Source organism: Sapajus apella, unplaced genomic scaffold (genome assembly GCF_009761245.1).
Source record: "Sapajus apella isolate SASKATOON/1434 unplaced genomic scaffold, GSC_monkey_1.0 scaffold66, whole genome shotgun sequence".
Taxonomy (NCBI): domain Eukaryota; kingdom Metazoa; phylum Chordata; class Mammalia; order Primates; family Cebidae; genus Sapajus; species Sapajus apella.
In genome coordinates, this window is record NW_022437006.1 from 3,740,059 (window position 1) to 3,759,232 (window position 19,174).

Below are 19,174 nucleotides of genomic sequence, written 5' to 3' on the forward strand. Positions count from 1 at the left end.
CACTTTTAGTGGACTATAATTTCTTTGAAGGTCAAGAGTGTGTGTTTTATTCTTTATTCCTAGTATTCAGCATAGTGTCTAACACATAGTACTCTGTAATGTGTATTGAACGGGTGGATGAGTAAATGGATGGATGGATGGATGGATGGATGGATGGCTGGATGGATGGATGAACATCCTAAATTACTGTCAATGCAGAATTACGGTTAAGAGTTTGGAATCAGACTAGGTTTGAATCTAGGTTTTATTCCTCATGAGCAAGTAGTAAGGTAAGCAGGGCAAGACACTTACCTCGTCACACCTATTTTCTCACCTGTAATATGAAGTACATAACTATCTTTCTCTTAGAGTTCTAAGGGCTATTGGTGGAAACCAAATGAAGTGTTAGTCCAATACATGGCCCACAGTAAGTGCTCTAATTATCAGCAGTTAATATTTTTTCTAGTTATTGTTGCTATTGTTGTATATCCGCTCAATTTTTTTAGTATTCAAAATTACATTTCCAGGTTGTTACTTTAATGTTTCCATCAACTTGATTCTCTAGTTGGTCCTTCTATAGATTGTCTTCAAAATTCCAAACTAGATATTATAAATTAAGGAAGAAAGTAGCAGTGATATAGATGGCCACAGGCCCATTTTGACATTTATTTCACTCTAATTTATCTCAAAGGATTTCAGTGCAAAAATATAATTTGTATCTTGCCATAATTACCAGATATTTTTACTTTCTTTGCTCATAGACAGCTCAATTTATTTTGAAAGGATACCTGCACAATATAAGGTAAAATTTACCCAGCATGTATTTACTGGACACCTAAATGTACAAGAAATTAGGCAAGATACTGTGGGATGTAACAGGAATAAGTGTGATTTTCAGATATTTTTTTCCCGAGGGAGCTTGGAGCTTGGTAGAAGAGAGATGCCAAATTCCTAAACGATTATGCAGGGAAGCCTGCAATGCAAGGGGTTTGGAGAAGGCAAAAATTATTACTTGCTTCCAGAGACAGAAAATGCTTCATGGAGGAGTAGACTTTGAGAGATGTCTTGAAGATGGCATAAAATTTTAATAGATCACAAGTACTGCGTAAGCAATGGCACAGAGAAGGGACATGTCAAGTAATGCTAATTGAATGACAAATTGGTTAAGTTTGCAGTATGGGTTGATGTCAAGCACTAATTTCACTGAGTATCAGAATCACCGTAGTTCACGGAGACGTTTTATCATAGTCCAACGTGTCCTTTTCTAGCCCTACTGCTAATCACCGCTCTAGAGAACTACTGTTAGTCCCCTTGAAGTTAATTAGTCATTTACTTAAAGAAGGAAAACAAAAAGGCTGATGAGCCTTGGTATAAGGGAGAAGCAAAAGATGTGATTACATAAATAGACTAGGCATGGAATATAGATAGTCTTAAAGACATGTAAATGTGTGATAAAATTTAGACTGCCACAAAAAGAGTACCAAAATAGTAAATTGCTGTGTCAGTTAAAATGCTAAGAATAGTTTTGGCTCATAGAAAATCTGGCTGACAATCTAAAATAATTATGGGATTTTATGAATTTGGGTTAAAAGGGATTTTAATAGTATTTTTCATTGACAGCCTCTGTTAAGAGGAAAAAACATTTGCACAGATGGACTGGCAATTCATGTGGCTTGATAATTTCTGTCTTGCTTTGGCAGATTAATGCCAATTGGGTATTCTTCATGTTTTTAGCAATAAAATAACAAAAGCCTCCCCCAGATTTTATGTGGCTTTTCATTCTACTAGTTGTTCTGTGGCAGGTACTGTGAGAGCATTGCCAGTACTATTTTCTTAGGCATGCAGCAGCCGATTGCCTGACCTCTAAGACATGGCCAGATTCCTTAGTGTCAGAGATATAAATCTGTGACCTAAAATACTAAGCAGTTTTTATTCTAGGTCATTGCATTCTTTTTGTCCTCACCAAATATTTTAGCTATTTTGTCAAAAGTTCTTCATTTAAGGATTTCATATTTAACACTATACCTGTTCATTTTACTGCTAATTTTGAGCTCTGATAGTAACAAGTACATACATGGTCACATCTCTTGTTATTTCACAGAAAAGATGGGAAAGAATTTTAAACTTAAGGTTATACCTTTTGTATTTATCATAACCTTTAGAACTTACATCACAAAGAGTGAAGCATAATATAAATTATGAACTTTAGTTTATAAGGAATAAATATTGGTTCAGCAGTTGTAATGAATGTTCCTCACTAATATAAGATATAAGTCATAGGGGAAACTACAGCGGGAGAGGGTACCTTCAGATAAATTTTTGTAAATCTGAAACTTATTTAAAGAAATAAGGTATATTAATTTTTTAAATAAAAAGTAAGTTTATTCTTCTACTTTTTTCAAACTTATTATCTGAGTTTATTTCTCTTCGTTTATCTTTCTCTTTGTCATCTTGACAAATGTTGACAAAATTTACAACCTGCACCTATCCTCTGCCATATATAAACATCCATGCTAAATGACTGAAGATCTGAATGTGAAATTAAAAACCAAGGAAATTTCTAGAAGATACAATAAGGAATATCTTTATTATGTTGGGTTAGGCAAATATTTCTTAAATAGGACATAAAACCACTAACTACAAAGAAAGCTATTGATGAATTAAACTATACTAAAAGTATGACCTATTATATATCATTAAGAGAGTGAAAAGGCAAGACACAGAGTGGGAAAATATATTTGAGATTAAATGTGTGTGCATGTGTGTTATGTGCATGTGAGTTGTGCATGTATATTATCTATCCAACAAATGACTCATTACATAATACGTAAAAGTTTTACAAATCAATAAGAAAAAACTGATAAACCAATGTAAATATTAGCAAAAGACTTACAGGCACTTCATAACAAAGGCTATCCAAATGTCCAATAAATAAATAAAAGTACTTAACATCATTAGTAATTAGAGAAATGCAAACTAAGGCCACAGTGAAGTACCACTATACACTCAGGAGAATGTCTAAAACGAAAAGCCAGGCAAAGATGTGGAGGAAATAGAACTCTTACATATTGCTGCTGAGAATGTAAATTCAAAGAACTTCTTTTGGAAAACTGTTTTACAAAATCTCCTAAAGCTGAACCTATGCATAGCCTGTAATCTAACAATTCTACTTCTAGTTAAGTGCCCACAGATATGTATATATACACCAAAAGATGTGGACAAATTGTTCTTAGCAGCACTATCACTAATACCCACCAAACTAGACACAATCTAATATGTACTAACAACAGAATAGTTAAATAAAGTGGTATAGTTACACAATGGGATGGTACATAACAATGAGAATAAAAATACTATGGTTATACTCAGTAACACTGATGAAATTCATAAGCATAATACTGAGTGAAAGAAGCTAGTCATAAAAGAGTATGCATTGTATAATACTATTTATATAATTTTCAAACTAGCAAATACTATTTGATCATGGGTAGCAAATGCTACTTCATAGTCAGTATACTCTGTGACAACTCATTAACTGGTACACTAATGATTGTGCCCTTATTGGCATAAATGCTGTTCTTTAAACAATAATAGGCACTTATATGCATACCTAATCAGAGTATTAAAGTATGCCTTTGATACGTATTGATAATACTGCTGTGTTCATTGGTCAAAAAGAGTGCAATTATATCCAAATTGGCCCACAATATAAAATAACATTTCAACAATTTGGCACTGGAATATGAGACAATAGTACCACAGAAGCTTCGATATAGTCTTATTGGAGGTACATTTTAGGAATAAAAGCATCACCCATGCTACTGGAGTACAGGCAGTGTCTTTCAGTTATTCCTGATATTCTACTTCACACTCCCAGATCACACACATGTGGACATTACTGGCAGTGCTGGTAGCTCAGACGGTCTTTTTTCCTGCCTGTTAGGTGTCTGTGATAAGATACTGACAGAGGAACCAATACACAGCTTTCACTGGCTTCTTTGCTCAGAATAGCCTTTGATATCAAGAGAAAAAAGGCAGCCTACTAATGTTAAAGAGCTGAGGTTGTAGACCTCAGATAACTATTCTCCTCACATAATTTCAGTCATTCTCTTAATATTAAGTAAAGTGATAGCCTTTAAAAATAATATAATAGAAACTCTACATAATTAACCACTTCAATGCCTCTTGATCAACCATTTGGTCACACGATTACTCTGCCTCAAACTTCCCCATGTTTCTTATAGAATAAGTTCCAGTGTGCTAATATGGTGGCGGCATGATGCAATAGAAAATAGCAGTGCATCTGGAGTTACATAATGCCCTCCCTCTTTAGGGCTTCCAATAACTACCTGTGTGACTTTAGGAAAAGCTGTGGCTCTAGAGTAGATGGCCTTTAAACTCCTCTTCTGATGTAAAAATGCCATGTTCTATATGTAATTTTATAACGTGAATTTGAGTACAAACATAATCCTGTCCTTACCATAAGATTTCACTTAAAGTTTTAGGTAGAGAGTACAGCAAATCTGCTATCGAATAATTTTTCCTTTCCCTTCCATCAAAAATTATGCAGGTTCTTCTTCCTATCTCCTTTTTCACCTCTGAATTCCTGATCACTGTCAAACCTCTTGCTTCTTTAAACTACAAAAATGATCATGTTAGCAAACACCTATTGAATATCTGTGAGACAGGTCTTGTTCTAAGTTTTACATATCTGATCTTCTTTAATGCTTGTAACAACCCTGCTATCATTTCTGTCATTTTCGAAATAGAAATGGCAGGACCCAAGGTTACATGATTTGCCAAGGTTCCCAGCCTAGAAAGCAAAAAAGCCAGCATGTTATCCAGGAAATCTGACTCAGGAGCCACAGGGTAAGAATATGATAAATATTAAAGATTGTTTCTACCTAGATTCTTACTTAGACAGGGACTGTTTCAAAGCACATTAAGTATGTTACATGTAATTTTGTAAAAATTTTGAAAGATATGTATAATTATCTCCATAGTTAAGGTAGGAAAACCGATGCATATAAAGTGTATGTAACTTTCCCAGGAAAGGATAACTGTTAAAAATGAGAGGCAACATATGAACAGTGGCCTTCTTTTTTCTATCTTCTTTTCCCTCCTCTATTTTACATTTTCCCCTTGCCATTTCTTTCTGACTCACCTATTTTCTACCTTTTTTTTTTTTGCCTTAATATACATAGCATCATGTACTTTATCTCTAACGTAAGGGACCACTAAAGGCATAAGTATAAAGTATGACTGAAGAGTAGATTAGAATACGTGGTATATAATTACAGGAACTAAAACCTTGAAGATATACTCTTCTCTTAAAAAAAATTCAGCCAGGCCAGATGAGGTGGCTCACGCCTGTAATCCCAGTACTTTGGGAGGCGGAGGGGGCAGATCAGCTGAGGTTGGGAGTTTGAGACCAGCCTGACCAACATGGAGAAATGCCATCTCTACTAAAAATACAAAATTAGCTAGGTGTGGTGGTGCATGCCTGTAATCCCAGCTACTCGGGAGGCTGAGGCAGGAGGAGAATCACTTCAACCCGGGAGGTGGAGGTTGTGGTGAGCTGAGATTGCACCATTGCAATCCAGCCTGGGTAACAAGAGTGAAACTCTGTCACACACACACACACACACACACACACACAAATTGGCTGTGTGTGGTGGCTCATGCCTTTAATCCTAGCATGAGCCTTTGGGAGGCAGAGGCAGGTGGATCACTTGAGGTCAGGAGTTCAAGACCAGCCTGACCAACATAGTGAAACCTTATCTCTACTAAAAATACAAAAATTAGCCAGGCGCGGTGGCAAGTGCCTATAATCCAAGCTACTTGGGAGGCTGAGGCAGGAGTATCTCTTAAACCCAGAAGGCAGAGGTTTCAGTGAACTGAGATCTCACCGCTGCACTCCAGCCCGGGTGACAGAGTAAGACTCCATCCTCCCTAAAAAAATTCTTTTGTGTAAGTAAAGTAACTTGATATTTTCTTGTGTTAAGTCTTTGTATGAGACGTATGTTTAGTAAATACATGCATATACATGCAAACATTATAAGCACCTATAGCAACCTTTTATATTGCAGATTTTGAAGAACATTCTCAATGTTCTGTCATATGAATTCATTTTTTATCTATGAAATTCTTACATTTTCTCTGTATAAAAATTTTCTTTTGAAAGAAGCTTTAGGAAATACTTTGTTTCACTTGTCTCAGTGTGATTACTGTATTTCAATATAAAGTTTTAACGTTTCTTTAGTTTAATATGGTATTTTCAGGATTTGTAGAATTTATTTTTAAACACATTATCACATCTTGTTAAGTAAGCTTGTTAGATTATTTGTATACATTGTTTACTTCTTACTGGTCTCTGCGGGGTTAATTTGTCACCAGTAATAGCTGCATTCTCACCGTTCTGTGCTGAATACTCCAGGGTTTTCTAATAACTCCAGTGTGTCCAAGTACTGACTAACAAAACTACACTATAATCTTGCCTACAGAGTTGTCTCTAATATGCATTATATATGAAATTTTTAATGAGTATTGCTATTTTAAGAAATGACTTTTTAAGTGAATAGCTGATAACTTCTGATTTTTTTTAGTAAAACTAACCTTAATACCATAGATTTGAAAGCGCCTTTTTCTCTCTAATACTCTTTTGAAAAAGTAATCGTATTTCATTATGAAAGGATTATGTCTAAAATACTGTTACTAACAATGCCTTTTTCAATATAAACTTTTTTAAATGAAATTCTTTTTAGCAAATTTTGAAACATAAAACCAGAAAAAATTCAATTTTCTCAGTGGTCCAAATATACTATCTGTTACACAATTCATTTGTGAAGTATAATTGATATATGTATACCATTTGCCACAAAGAAAGGCTGACAAATACTAACTTACTAAAATGAACATATTTATGTTAAGAATAACTCAACTTTGACAAGTGTTTTCGTAAGGATTGGTTAAAACATTGAAGCACTGTTTCAGAACATTAAGGCATATTGTAATTATTTACTTGTTTTTATTAGATCTCTTCAAAGAAATAACTATTAATCCTTAATTTTACACAAAAATAACTATAGAACAGTGTAGATTCTGTAACAATGTTCTTAGTTTTCTGGTGGTAATAATTGTCACCTTTTGTTTTCTAGGTAATAATTGTCACTATATATCAACTATAATATGCTCTGTGCTTCAAAACATTATTCAATTAAGTCCTCACAACAATTCTCTGAAGTATCCTTTCTGATTCTCATTTTACAAATGAGGAAGCTAAGGTATAGAGAGTTTCATTAACATGACTAAGAGGATACAAGTAGGAAGAGGGGGAACTAAAAGTTGGACAAAACTCTGTCTCACTCTAAAGCCTATTCTTTTGTCTAGATCCTTCAACACCAGGGCCAATTTTAGTTCTGTGATTTTTAAGGAGGAATGCCTTATTTTAGGAAAAGAGTAGAAAATACTTCTTCAATTAATTCTTCTCTGTTCCAACCCATTAAGATCCAAACTCCCATCCAAGGATGATACAACATGTTAACATTGTTTTTTCTTCCTTGCCCTTATCTTTCTTAGTTATTCCGAAGAATGAAAACTGTTATTAAAAACTGTGGAGACAGTGATAAGATAGAATTAGCCAGCTGCAGCTTGGCAACTGCCATTCCTACAATACCACCAAATCATGCCGCATAGGAAGTTATCTGTATTATTCACAAGTAGAGGAGCCCTTGTTCCACGGCATATAAGCATTCCCTGAAACAATACTTTTGGTTGCTCATTGCAGTCAACTGACTTTTCAAATCACAAAGCAGGGCAAATTCAGTTACAGAATATTCGTAGGCTAAATGTACAGGATGTGTAGAACGCTTATAACACACAAGGAAACTTGTGTTATACTCTTTCTGAGGGTACTAACTTGTTGAGGTTAATTATAAACTAGAGAATCATCCTATATTAGGCAATATAATTAAAACTGCTCAAAGTCAACTCCCAGAAACTTGCATCAGAGATCTCTGAAATATCTCAGAACTGGGATCGTCTCTGAGCCACTGTCTCCTTATTTCATACTGCTGGTGTTATTACTGGACTCTAATGTCTGCCGTTGTTTCTGACCATTAATAACTGAAATAATGACTATGTACACAGTTTAGCTCGCATAAAACTAGCAATGACACCTTAAAAGAAATAATGTTAAACATATATTTGAGATTAAGCATAAATGTCATTACCACCATCTGCAAAGCCAGTTGCAGTGATAATAGGTATAGCCACCATAATTAGTCCACTGCTGCTCCAAACATACTTCATTAGGAACTGTTCTATCATGATGTACCACAAACGTTTGGATAAAATGAGGTTCATCTGATCTGCTAAAGCTTTGTAACTTTTCTGAAGTTGTTTCATTTCTACCTATAGAGGGAAAAGAGATAATAATTAACCCAGGATGAACTATAAACATAAACATTGCCTGTGCTTGAGGACTTTCTTTAAAGATATATGCCTATTCTTCTGTTTTTCTTAGTATGGCATTATCTCTGCCTCTTAACAACCAAACAATGCAGATTAATACCAGTATTAGTTATTATTTAGTTTTGGTCACGTGTATTATGTTAAAAAACTTATGCTACTCAGTGGATATAATGTTGGGTATAAAATACATATAAGTAATTTATAGTTATGATATTTAAATTATATGTATAAGATGTTAAAATTAAATGATATTATGTAAGACATGAATAAACAATTGTTAGCTTTGTCCTTGATCACACCAAAAATAGCTGAAAATGGACACATGACATACATATATATAGATTCCACTTTTGAACTGACTCAATTTGTTAGATTTTTGTCTTTTATGCAAGAAGTGTAAGCATACTATAATTTATGTCATTGAATTCAAGAGTTCAAAAAGAATCACAAATCAATATGCTACAGTACAACATATGAGGTCAATTTTCAAGAAGTCCTAAATTTGCTTTAAATATTCTTTTTCAGATTGCTACTGCTACTAAAAAAGCACTGATAATTACAGATGCTTTAAAAATTAAATAATTCTGCGTGTTGATTGACACGCCATCTTCAACAGTAGAACACTTTTATTTTATTTGCCAAGTCATTTAAATTAAGATTGCATTGCCTTCAAAAATTTCTGTCTTATTTCATATTCTGAAGTTAGCTTCATGCAATGCAAATACGTATCATTGGGTTGTCTTAGGGATCTGCTTAATGTTGAAAATCTTTAATAATTAAAAACAACATTCTGAAACTCCTTTTGTACTCCTCATTCCTTGTCTAATCTCAGCTTTTATTTTAAAGCTAGACAAAATTTCATTTCACTGCCTCTTTTCATTTTATCAAAATATAGTGCTGAACATGAACTAAGAGTAATAGAAATTCCATTTTGAGAGACACTCTTCTATACTTCTTAGGAATGAGGATGTTCCATATTGAGCAGACATGCAAAATCGTTAAAAATGTCTTTTATAAGAAATCATGGTTGCCTCCAACTCTTTGACAGCAAAGGAACAACAAAGAATATCATTCTAAATTTTTCACTTCATTGGAAATATGTTTAGTCTTAGTTTGCAAATATACATTTTCTTCTGGTAGGTGCTTTAGGACCACCTGCCAAGTTGGGATTTACATTTTAAGAAAATGCCTTAGAAATAATTCTGAGCATATTTGAGTAACTGAGGCTAAGTTCCTTTTTTAGAGTGTTGCAAATTTTATTCTCATGAAACTTTAGATAAATTTGCACCCTATAATTCTTTAACTAGTTACAGTTAAACGGGGTAAGGAAGCATACATTTTAATTCAGGTTTAGATGTCAGAGGAATCTAAGACACTAAAGAAGTGGGTCCATCAACAGGACAACAGATGGTATCTAGCACCGCAGTGGCAGCTTAAACAGTCTCACATTTCACCCATCACCTTAATTTCTATCTTACCTTATGTCCTCCGTAAAAGGCAATTTCTTCTACATTGGCTATAATTCTGGAGTGCACATACCGCAAATAGCCTTTTCTATGAGCTTCCTCTGCTACCAGTTTGCCAAATTTGGGAGAACAGGCTTTCAACACTTTAGCAGTGGCATATACCACAAGTCCTGCTAATAGGGTGGGCCCAATTGGGCTTGCTCCTCTGGATGTAGCAGTTTGGATGAGTGTATAGGAGGTCAGGATTACATCTAAAATAGGTTTGGTCAGATTGGAATACAAGTGAGCCACAGATTGGGAGAACATCATAATATCCTCAGTAAGAGATTGGTCAGGGTTTGCCAGCCTCCCATCCATATTAATCACTTTATAATAAGTCTGATTTGTAAAATAGGTTTCATAGGCATGGTCTACTAGGCGAGTTCTGAAGGCCAAAGCCAATTTGCATTCCAGGTACCTTATTGCACTGTTGACGAAGGTAGCAGGGATGGCAATCATAAGCCACTTGATTAATTTGATGATGAAAGTCCGAGGCTTCTTTTCCACAATGCTTTTCACGATTTTTCCATCCAGACCAGCCACATAAATAGATAGAAATGTTCTTGAGATTAGAGCCACTGAGTGCAGGCAGAGCCACCCTGTTTCAGTGGTCACAAGTTTTGGAAACAAAATTTTCCGAAGTTCTAGTAGCTGTTTGAAGAAATCTGCATTCACTCCAGGAGAAGGTTTTTTACAAATGCCCTCGGTGCAATGCAGTATTTCTGTATTCTCTGCAGCAGGGTAAGCTGCTTCTTTTTTCTTCCCGTGACCAGATCGCTTTAAACGCTTGCCAATGATGGGATAGAGGGTTTTCAGAGCATATGCTGCAGCCACCAGGCAGGCAGCCCTCTTAGCAGCACTCGATCTGGTCCATTTCACTCGATCAGCTGCTGCATTTAGCATATGTGTCATTTTCCCAGTTACCCAAACCGGCTTCAAAAAAAATTTGTTTTAAAAGATCATGCTCCACAGAAATTCCCAGCAAATGTTTCAGAAAGTCCTACAGCGTCCCATAGTCTGCAGCGTTTCTCGTCCACTGTTTTGTTTTTAATTTTGCTCTGCTGTGAGCAGACGCAGCGGGGCTCAGACTCCACTGCATCTACTGGGGATGATTCTCTCAGAAGCTCGAGCTGCACCAAGCTCCTCCCTCCCAGGCCCCTCATTGGCTGTGAGGGCGGTGGGACCTTGGAATCCTCGCAGCTTCCCTTTGGACCTTGAAAATGAGGAGAGAGCAAACCGAATTACATCCTTCCTTAAACAGGAGTTCAGAGAGTTAAATGTCTATTTTTGGAGAGGTCGAATCAGGCCAGCGGCTGGCGAACAAAACCGGCTCTAGCTACTGAGCATGCTCAGTGTCACTTAGAAACCCGCAGAAGTTTCAGAATATACATCACTTCGGTAAGATTTCAGTAGATAAGATACCGTAAACAGAAGAGCAAGCAGAAAGGGAGATTTCCAAGAGTTTTAATGAGACTAGGAGGGAGAAGGAACCACGGAATGGGGGAGGAGGGACAAGAGGATCAACATAAAATGAATATGAAAAGAGTATAGAATGAATCTGAAAGGGATCAGAAAAGAAAGTGACATGTGGGAGGGGCACTGGAGAATGCCAAATTTCAAATACAAACATTTGGATCTGTTCAGGTTCCCCCACCACCAGCTTTTTGGGGGTCTATGATTTCACATAAGGTCTCAGACCTAATAGACAAGTTGTAATTGAGGGTATCCCTTGTAAATAAATAGGATAAAAGTCTTCTGTGTTACAGAACATAATTATTTGCTGTGCCTCTAGCCCCTCTTCCTTCTCCCCCTCCATCCTACTTGTCCTTGTGATAAAAAATCTTCCAGCCCCCATAATTGGAGATCTGATGCACTTATATTTATTTACAAGGTGATGACTACTAAATAAATGAGAGCAATGTTTTTTTTTTTTTTTTTTTTTTTTTTTGAGACGGAGACTCACTCTTGTCGCCCAGACTGTAGTGTAGTGGCGTGATCTCAGCTTGCTGCAACCGTTGCCTCCAGGGTTCAAGTAATTCTCCTGCCTCAGCCTCCTGAGTAGCTGGGATTACAGGTGCCTGCCACCATGCCAGGCCAATTTCTGTATTTTTAGTAGAGATGGGGTTTCTCCAGATTGGTCAGTCTGTTCTTGAACTCCTGAGCTCAGGTGATCCTCCCACCTCAGCCTCCCAAAGTGCTGGGATTACAGGCATGAGCTACCGTGCCCAGACTGCAATGTTCGTTTTTACTACTCCCATGTGTTAGGGAGTTTTTATTTGGAGTTAGGTAGCACTTATAGTCAGAGTTTAACCATTTGGGAATTCAACGGGTGTTGGATAGTGGAAATAGCTTATCTAGGACCTTACTTCATTTTTTCAAGAATTCCTTGTCTTTTGCAAGTGTCTGTTTTGTTTGTTTGGTTTAGCTGTAGAGATAATCTACTGGCTACCTTTTATTTCCGTTTCGTTATTTGATAAAAACCAAGAGTCTTCAAAAAAATTGTTCACATTCATAATAAAGAATATAAACTGTTCAACAGTCAAGGACAATTCTGCATATTTTAAAATATGTAACCAGCTTTTGTTTGAGACAGAGTCTCACTCTGTCACCCAGGCTGGAGTGCAGTCACACGATCTCCACTCACCGCAGCATCCGCCTCTCAGGTTTGTGCCTCAGCCGCCCCAGTAGCTGAGATTACAAGCACATGCCACCACACTTGGCTGATTTCTGTATTATTTGTAGAGACGGGGTTTTGCCATGTTGGCCAGGCTGGTCTCAACCTCCTGTTCTCAAGTGATCCATTTGCCTTAGCCTCCCAAAGTGCTGGGATTACAGACGTAAGCCACCACGTCCAGTCAAGAACAATTTTTTTAGTCAAGGCTGAGTATATTTTTGGATATGCAAAAGCCATTTTTTTGCTCTCCATTCTCCCCCTACTCCACCTCATTAAAACTCTCAGAAATCTCCCTTTCTACTTGCTCTACTGCTTTCGATATCTACTGAAATCTTACAGAAGTGATGTATATTCTGAAACTTCTGGGGATTTCTAAGTGACACTGCGCATGCTCAGTAGCTAGAGCCGGTTTTGTTAGCCAGCAGCTGGCCCCCAAAATACATAAACATCAGAAGCTTAGGAAAAAGCTAGGACAGATGTTGGTCAATTACAACTGGTGGGCCAAATCTAGCCTGCCACTTAATTTTATATGACCCTTAAGCTAGGAATGATTTTTACATTTTTAAAGTGGTTGAAAATACATCAAAAGAAGAATATTTCGTCCTGTGAAAATTATATAAAATGCTAATTTTTATGTTTGTAAATGAAGATTTATTGGAAAGCAGTCACATCCATTAATTTAATTTCTGTCTGGCTTCTTTCAAGCCGCAGCAGTGGTTAAATGAATGCAACAAAGACTGAAATATGTACTATTTGGCTCTTTGTAGGAGTTTGCAAACCTCGTGCTTGAATATAAAACCCATCTCAGTATTAAATGATCTTCATTACTGAGTTTATCACAAATAAAGAACTATCCTCACTTTTATAAGTAACTACATTCTTAAATTTTTAAAACTTATTTCTTATGTACTTATATATTTAAGTCTGACAATCATCACATATCTCTTCATTTGTTTGTATTCAATTCAGCAGATTTACTGACACATGAGTGTCAAACTTATGCAAGTCTTTTTGATAGCTGGCCATATTAGTAGCACACGCCATCATCCTATTAAGACTTTTTAAGCCTGTATATACAGATAATAGTGGTCATGGAAGTTATTGTCAAAATCTTTTATTCCTAAGCTCTTGTTTTTGTTGTTTGTATACAAGATAAGGTTGCTTTTCATTTATGTCACATCTCCTAACAGCTAAACAAAAAAGGGTTAGAAGTGACAGGACAGGTGAAGGCCAGGGTAAACCTAATTGGGGGTGATGGCAGGATGTTATTAGGCAGAATATCGAACACAGAAGGATGCAGGGGTCAGATAGCAGCTGGCAGTCGAGGCAAGTGGTGTACAATGCATACAATCAGAGGCAGCCATATCAGGGGCGGAGCATGGCAATGAGAACTCTAGAAGCAAAGGACACTAGAATTCAAACAGGACTTAGCTGGAGGTAGGTCAATTTACCAACTGATAATGAGGTTGTAGTGCAGGAACAAGCTTTCAATATCCGGAGGGAGAGAATTGTGAGAATGAAGAATTGTGTATGAGGAAAATGACCAAGCAGAAGTTTTAGTACCTGAATCGTGGTACAAAGAAGGTTGAAAGTGAGTTACTTGAACTGTGGAAAAAGTCAATGTGAGATTTGATTTGATGTTGAGCCACTTACGTGCAGACCTAATGCTTAATCATTTAAATTTCACTCCCACCTTACTGTGCTCTCAAAGATAAGAACTGGTCCTAGTGTGAGACTAGGCACAAGCCTTCAGATAAGGCAGAGGAAGGATTCAACAAGACAGGAAGCCATATTGACAATTGAGTCAGAAATATATGGCATTTAAGTTAAAACTAAGAATGTCAAGGTACTTCTTTCAGTTTTTTCTTTTTTTGAGAAAAAGCCTCACTCTGTTGCCCAGGCTGGAGTGCAATGGCACAATCTAGGATCACTGCAACTTCCGCCTCCCAAGTTCAAGTGATTCTCCTTCCTCAGCCACTCGAGTAGCTGGTATTATAGGCACCCACCACCACGCCCAGCTAATTTTTGTATTTTTAGTAGAGATGAGTTTTCCCATGTTGGTTAGGCTGGTCTTGAACTCCTGACCTCAGGTGATCCACCTGCCGCTGCCTACCAAAGTGCTGGGATTACAGGTATAAGCTCCCACATCTGGCCTTCTTTCAGATTTTTCTACTGGTGGAATAAAATTAAAGCTAAAAGAATGTAAATTTTGTTTGAATTCCAAACTAAATTAGGAGAGAAAGAGGAGAAAAAAATCATTTGTTGCTGAAGTAAAAAACATGCTTAGGCCTAATTTCCACACAAATGTCTTAATTTTATGTGTTTGTATGAAAAAATATTAAATTTTTTTAAGAGGGGAGAATTCATGTTAGAAAAGATCTTGAATAACAATGAGAATAATTTTTAAAATTAATAATTTTCAAATCACTGTGCTCTCATGTGATATTCTAAAGTACACTACCAATATTCATGTAAGAGATGGATTAAATGAATTATTTATATAGAAGAATACAAATTAGAGACTATATATGTTTTATGAACTGTAAAACATTAGATATTATTTTTGTGACAAAGAGAACTATATATACATGTATACACATAAATGTATAATATAATATATGTCATATACATATATATTATATACATGTATAATATGTATGTGTTGCATGTTCAGATTATGAATCTCCAGAAAGCAAATAATTTTTAGAAATAGGTAAAGATAAATTGTTTAAGGTTTGAGAATTTTGAATGGATTTCCTTCTCAACAAATGTTTAACAGTATTTCATCTGTGCTATATTGCCTTCTTGAACTGTTTCCTTACCCAAGAGATTACCTAATTGCTCTACTGGTCCTAAAATAGCACAGTTTTGGACTCTCTTATTATCTATCAGTCATACTAGCCTTACTCATGGAGGCAGAAACAGCACTGGAAATGAGATCTTAGATCAACATTTCAGCTGTTACACATAAGTTGCTAATACCTAGTTCATAAGAAAATGTGTTTTTCTGTGGAAGCCCTGGTAATTATCTTGTCTGAATATGTATCTCATAGGATAATCTTTCCTTAGCCTAACTCACTGCCTCCCTGTGACTAGAAGGAAAGAAGTAACTCTAGTCAGGGAGAAGAGATGGTCCATCCAACTCTCAGTTCTTTTTAAAATTTTTGTGTATGTTTCTTTTTAATTTTAATGGGTACATAGTAGGTGTATATGTTTATGGGGTACAGGAAATATTTTGATACAGGCATGTAATGCATAATAATGACATCAGGGCAAATGAAGTATCCATCACTTCAGACATTTATTATTTCTTTGTGTTATAAACGTTCCAATTATTCTCTTTTAGTTAGTTTAAAATGTGTAATAAATTATTGTTAATAGTAATCATCCTGTTGTGCTATCAAAACTAGATGTTATTCATTCTAGCTAAATAAATTTTTGTACCTGTTAACCATTCCCACTCCCCTTACCCCCCACTAACCTTCCCAGCCTCTGGTAACCATCACTCTATCTCCATTAGTTCAATTGTTTTAATTTTTGGCTACCATAAATGGAGTGCCAGCTCTAAGTTCTTTACTCAGCAACTTGGTCAACCTCTCCTTATGTCCCTTCACTCACAATAAAGAAAAAAAGAGTCAGTTAATCCCTTAGCAAATTATTTCACCTTTTAGTTAACTTAGTCAACATGTTTTAAAATGTTGAAAGTAGAAAAAGCTAATACGCAGGGCCATAGCTCCTACCTTGATTGTATGGTTTTGTTACTGAGAAACCAACTCCACATCACGGTCTAATATTCTCTGAAATGCTGAATTCACTTGGTCTAATTCAATTTCAGATATACCTTGGTGAATTTTGTCATAAAAATCAGGATTTATATGATTGAACAAGATGTCTACACTGGGACATAACCCTATTCTAGGTAATATTTTCCAATGACTTAACCAAAAATCGATTATTATATATCAAGTTGTGAGGTCTTCCCCAGGTTATGTTCTGGAAAAAAAAAATGACAATTTAAAAAAATGTACTTTGTGCATTTATTTAGATGAAGAGATGCCTAGTTTCTAATAAAAAATTATAGGACGGTTTTTAAGATAAATGTTTTGTAAGAATATACAAATATAATACAGAAATAAATAGCATAGTTCCATTTTTGTTTTGAGATTTGTTTTCAGTCAGGATTTTAACATCTTTGGACCTTTATATCTAGTTAAGTTTTGATCAAGCTCACTTAGAAACTCAATGCACAGCATGGTAACTTACTACACTGCTATGTTTCTTATAAACACCTGTTTACGGAATATTAAAACTGCACATGAAAGACATTTAAGAAATTTGGGTATGGACTAATATATGGAAACGGAAACATCATTTTTAGGGTTAGAGATCCTTAACTTTGTCCTTGCCTTCCTTTTCTTTCTCAAGTCTGGTCTCTCACTCGGAAAAGACTTACAGAAACGTGGGTCAGAACTAGATAAAATTATGGTGGAGATGGTTTGAAACACTAACCCTGTGGCCCCTGTCAGTTATTTAGGCTTCCATTTATTTAGGCTTGCCTTGCCTCAGCGATTAAAACGTTGTCAGCCAAGCCGGCTGCTTTGCCACAGCGTCCCCTTGCGGCCGCATCAGAACCGGAAAGAGCCCGCAGAGGCTGTCGGGAGGTTGGGCCTTAGCCCTGGACCTGAGGAGCTCCCCGGGGCACAGAGGCTGTCGGGAGATTAGGCCTCAGGCCTCAGAGAAGAAGGAACCTCCCCGGAGCGCAGATGTTGTCTCGGGGCCCTGGAGGCTCCCGTTGAAGCTGCGACTTGGTGCACAGCTGAGATGTCGTCTGAGCTCTAGACATAAGGACCACCTTGCCAAAAGATTTGGAGAGATGAATTGGGTCGGGGGGTCCCGGTAAGTTGTGCGGCTGGAGTTGGAGACTGGAACATTCGTTCCTACGACACCTCTTTCTAGTTCCTGGCGGAGAGGAAACAGCCTTAGCTGGAAAGAACTTGGTAGGAAAGGGTCTTTTAATTGTTATACAAATTGGGATGGAGACTCTAGAACCGCGTCTCTATTCCTAAAACAAAAGTAACTCAGCTTCTCCCCACTGCCTTTACAAAGGCTTCACCTGTGGGGGCCCCTGTGAGTGACTTCCCTGCTGCCCCTCCTCCCCTTCTCCACGGCCTGTTCCTGGTTATTCTGAAGAGGCCTTTTAGCACCTGACTGCCCCTGCTCCCTTCTCCACGTCCTGTTCCCTGTTACTCTAATGAGGCCTTTTAGCACCTGAGCCCTCCCCACTGCCTTCTTTCCCTGCTAGCACCTCTCGGGTTCTTCCGAGTTGATATATAGTCTCTGCATGAATTTGGAAATTATTGTGAAACAGCCTAGTCCCAGCTGCACTTAAATCAATGGCAGGACAGCAATATCACCATAAATCCAAATTATAGTTTGTATTTCAAAGGGAAGTAAAGTGAACAGTTTTTAAACACGTTTTTACTTGAATAACTTACGAGATAATTTGCCATTTGTTTTGTATTTTGATCATATAAAGTGTGATAGATTGACGATTTAATTTTATACAACCTATTGTTATTGACCTTAAAAGTCCAGCTGGTTGGAAATCATGTGGGCCTGTAATTTCATTTGATCAGAATTCTTGATGAGAGGGATGGTTTTGATTGAAACGAGAAGCCATTGAATGTAATTTTTTTTTGTCACAAGTAGACCCAGGACAGTAATTATATGGTTAGATTATAATGCATTTAAATTATAAAGAATTTATCAAAGGAAAGACAGCTTGTGTATTCGACAAGTATCATAACTATGCCTGATAATTTGAGCATGCATTTTTATTTTGTTGAAGAATATGTTAGCATTCTAAAATTTCTAAATTTTAGAAATTTACCTGTATTACTTCTGGCTGGTGTTCTGGCATCAGAATTGTACTTTGGAGAAATGGGAAAATTTACTTACAGGCTTCAACAGGATTTACTTGATACATGATTATAATTTGATGTTTTTGAATTTAACATTCTTTAAAATATCAAAGAGGATTATATGAAATAATTTTACAAATGCTTAGTGCTATCAAAATGTAGATGTTGCTATTACGCTGACATATATTACAAACTTTTATGGCTATCTTGGAGTAATATTTTAGTTGCTGTTGGGAGGATACAAAAACAATATACTGCAGGAAACATGTAATCTAGGACTGTGTTTCTGAAAATGAGGTGCAGTACCTGGAGGTGCAGCATTTGGAGATACTAGGTACCAGGGGATTTAAGAAACATGGTAACATCTCCTTGAAGCATCAGTTTTAATCAGAGATTAAGGGAAAACATGTATTTAAATTTATACAGATGCCAAAGTCAAAATGTAGAGACAAATCTCTGAATTTAACGTTTTATTTGGAAATGGTAGAATTGTAATTCAGGGCATATACAAAGTAAGTCTTTGGTATGTCTGAAGCACAAAGAAAAAGGTGGAGATTTTACAAAAAGAAATGTTACATACGGTTTTGAAAGAAAGTTCACTGGCAAGCTCTCATTGGTGGATG

At 36.4% G+C, this 19,174-nt stretch overlaps 2 protein-coding genes across 3 annotated transcripts in view; one reads left to right on the top strand and one right to left on the bottom strand.

The window, feature by feature from the left end:
* The window catches only part of ABCD2 (ATP binding cassette subfamily D member 2), a 65,171-nt gene extending 53,877 nt beyond the window's left edge, over positions 1-11,294 (bottom strand). The window contains exons 1-2 of one of the 2 annotated variants that reach the window (XM_032248329.1): positions 9,930-11,294; positions 8,211-8,391 (exon numbers count right to left, since the gene is read on the bottom strand). In XM_032248329.1, the coding sequence (XP_032104220.1) occupies positions 8,211-8,391; positions 9,930-10,868 (1,120 nt within the window). In that variant the 5' untranslated portion in view covers positions 10,869-11,294. The remainder of the gene's footprint in view (positions 1-8,210; positions 8,392-9,929) is intronic. The other variant, XM_032248330.1, reaches the window with a different exon arrangement.
* Positions 11,276-19,174, top strand: part of CUNH12orf40 (chromosome unknown C12orf40 homolog) — an 87,903-nt gene continuing 80,004 nt past the window's right edge. Inside the window, exon 1 of the mRNA XM_032248331.1 lies at positions 11,276-11,354. The gene's annotated coding sequence lies outside the window, so the exon portion shown is untranslated. The remainder of the gene's footprint in view (positions 11,355-19,174) is intronic.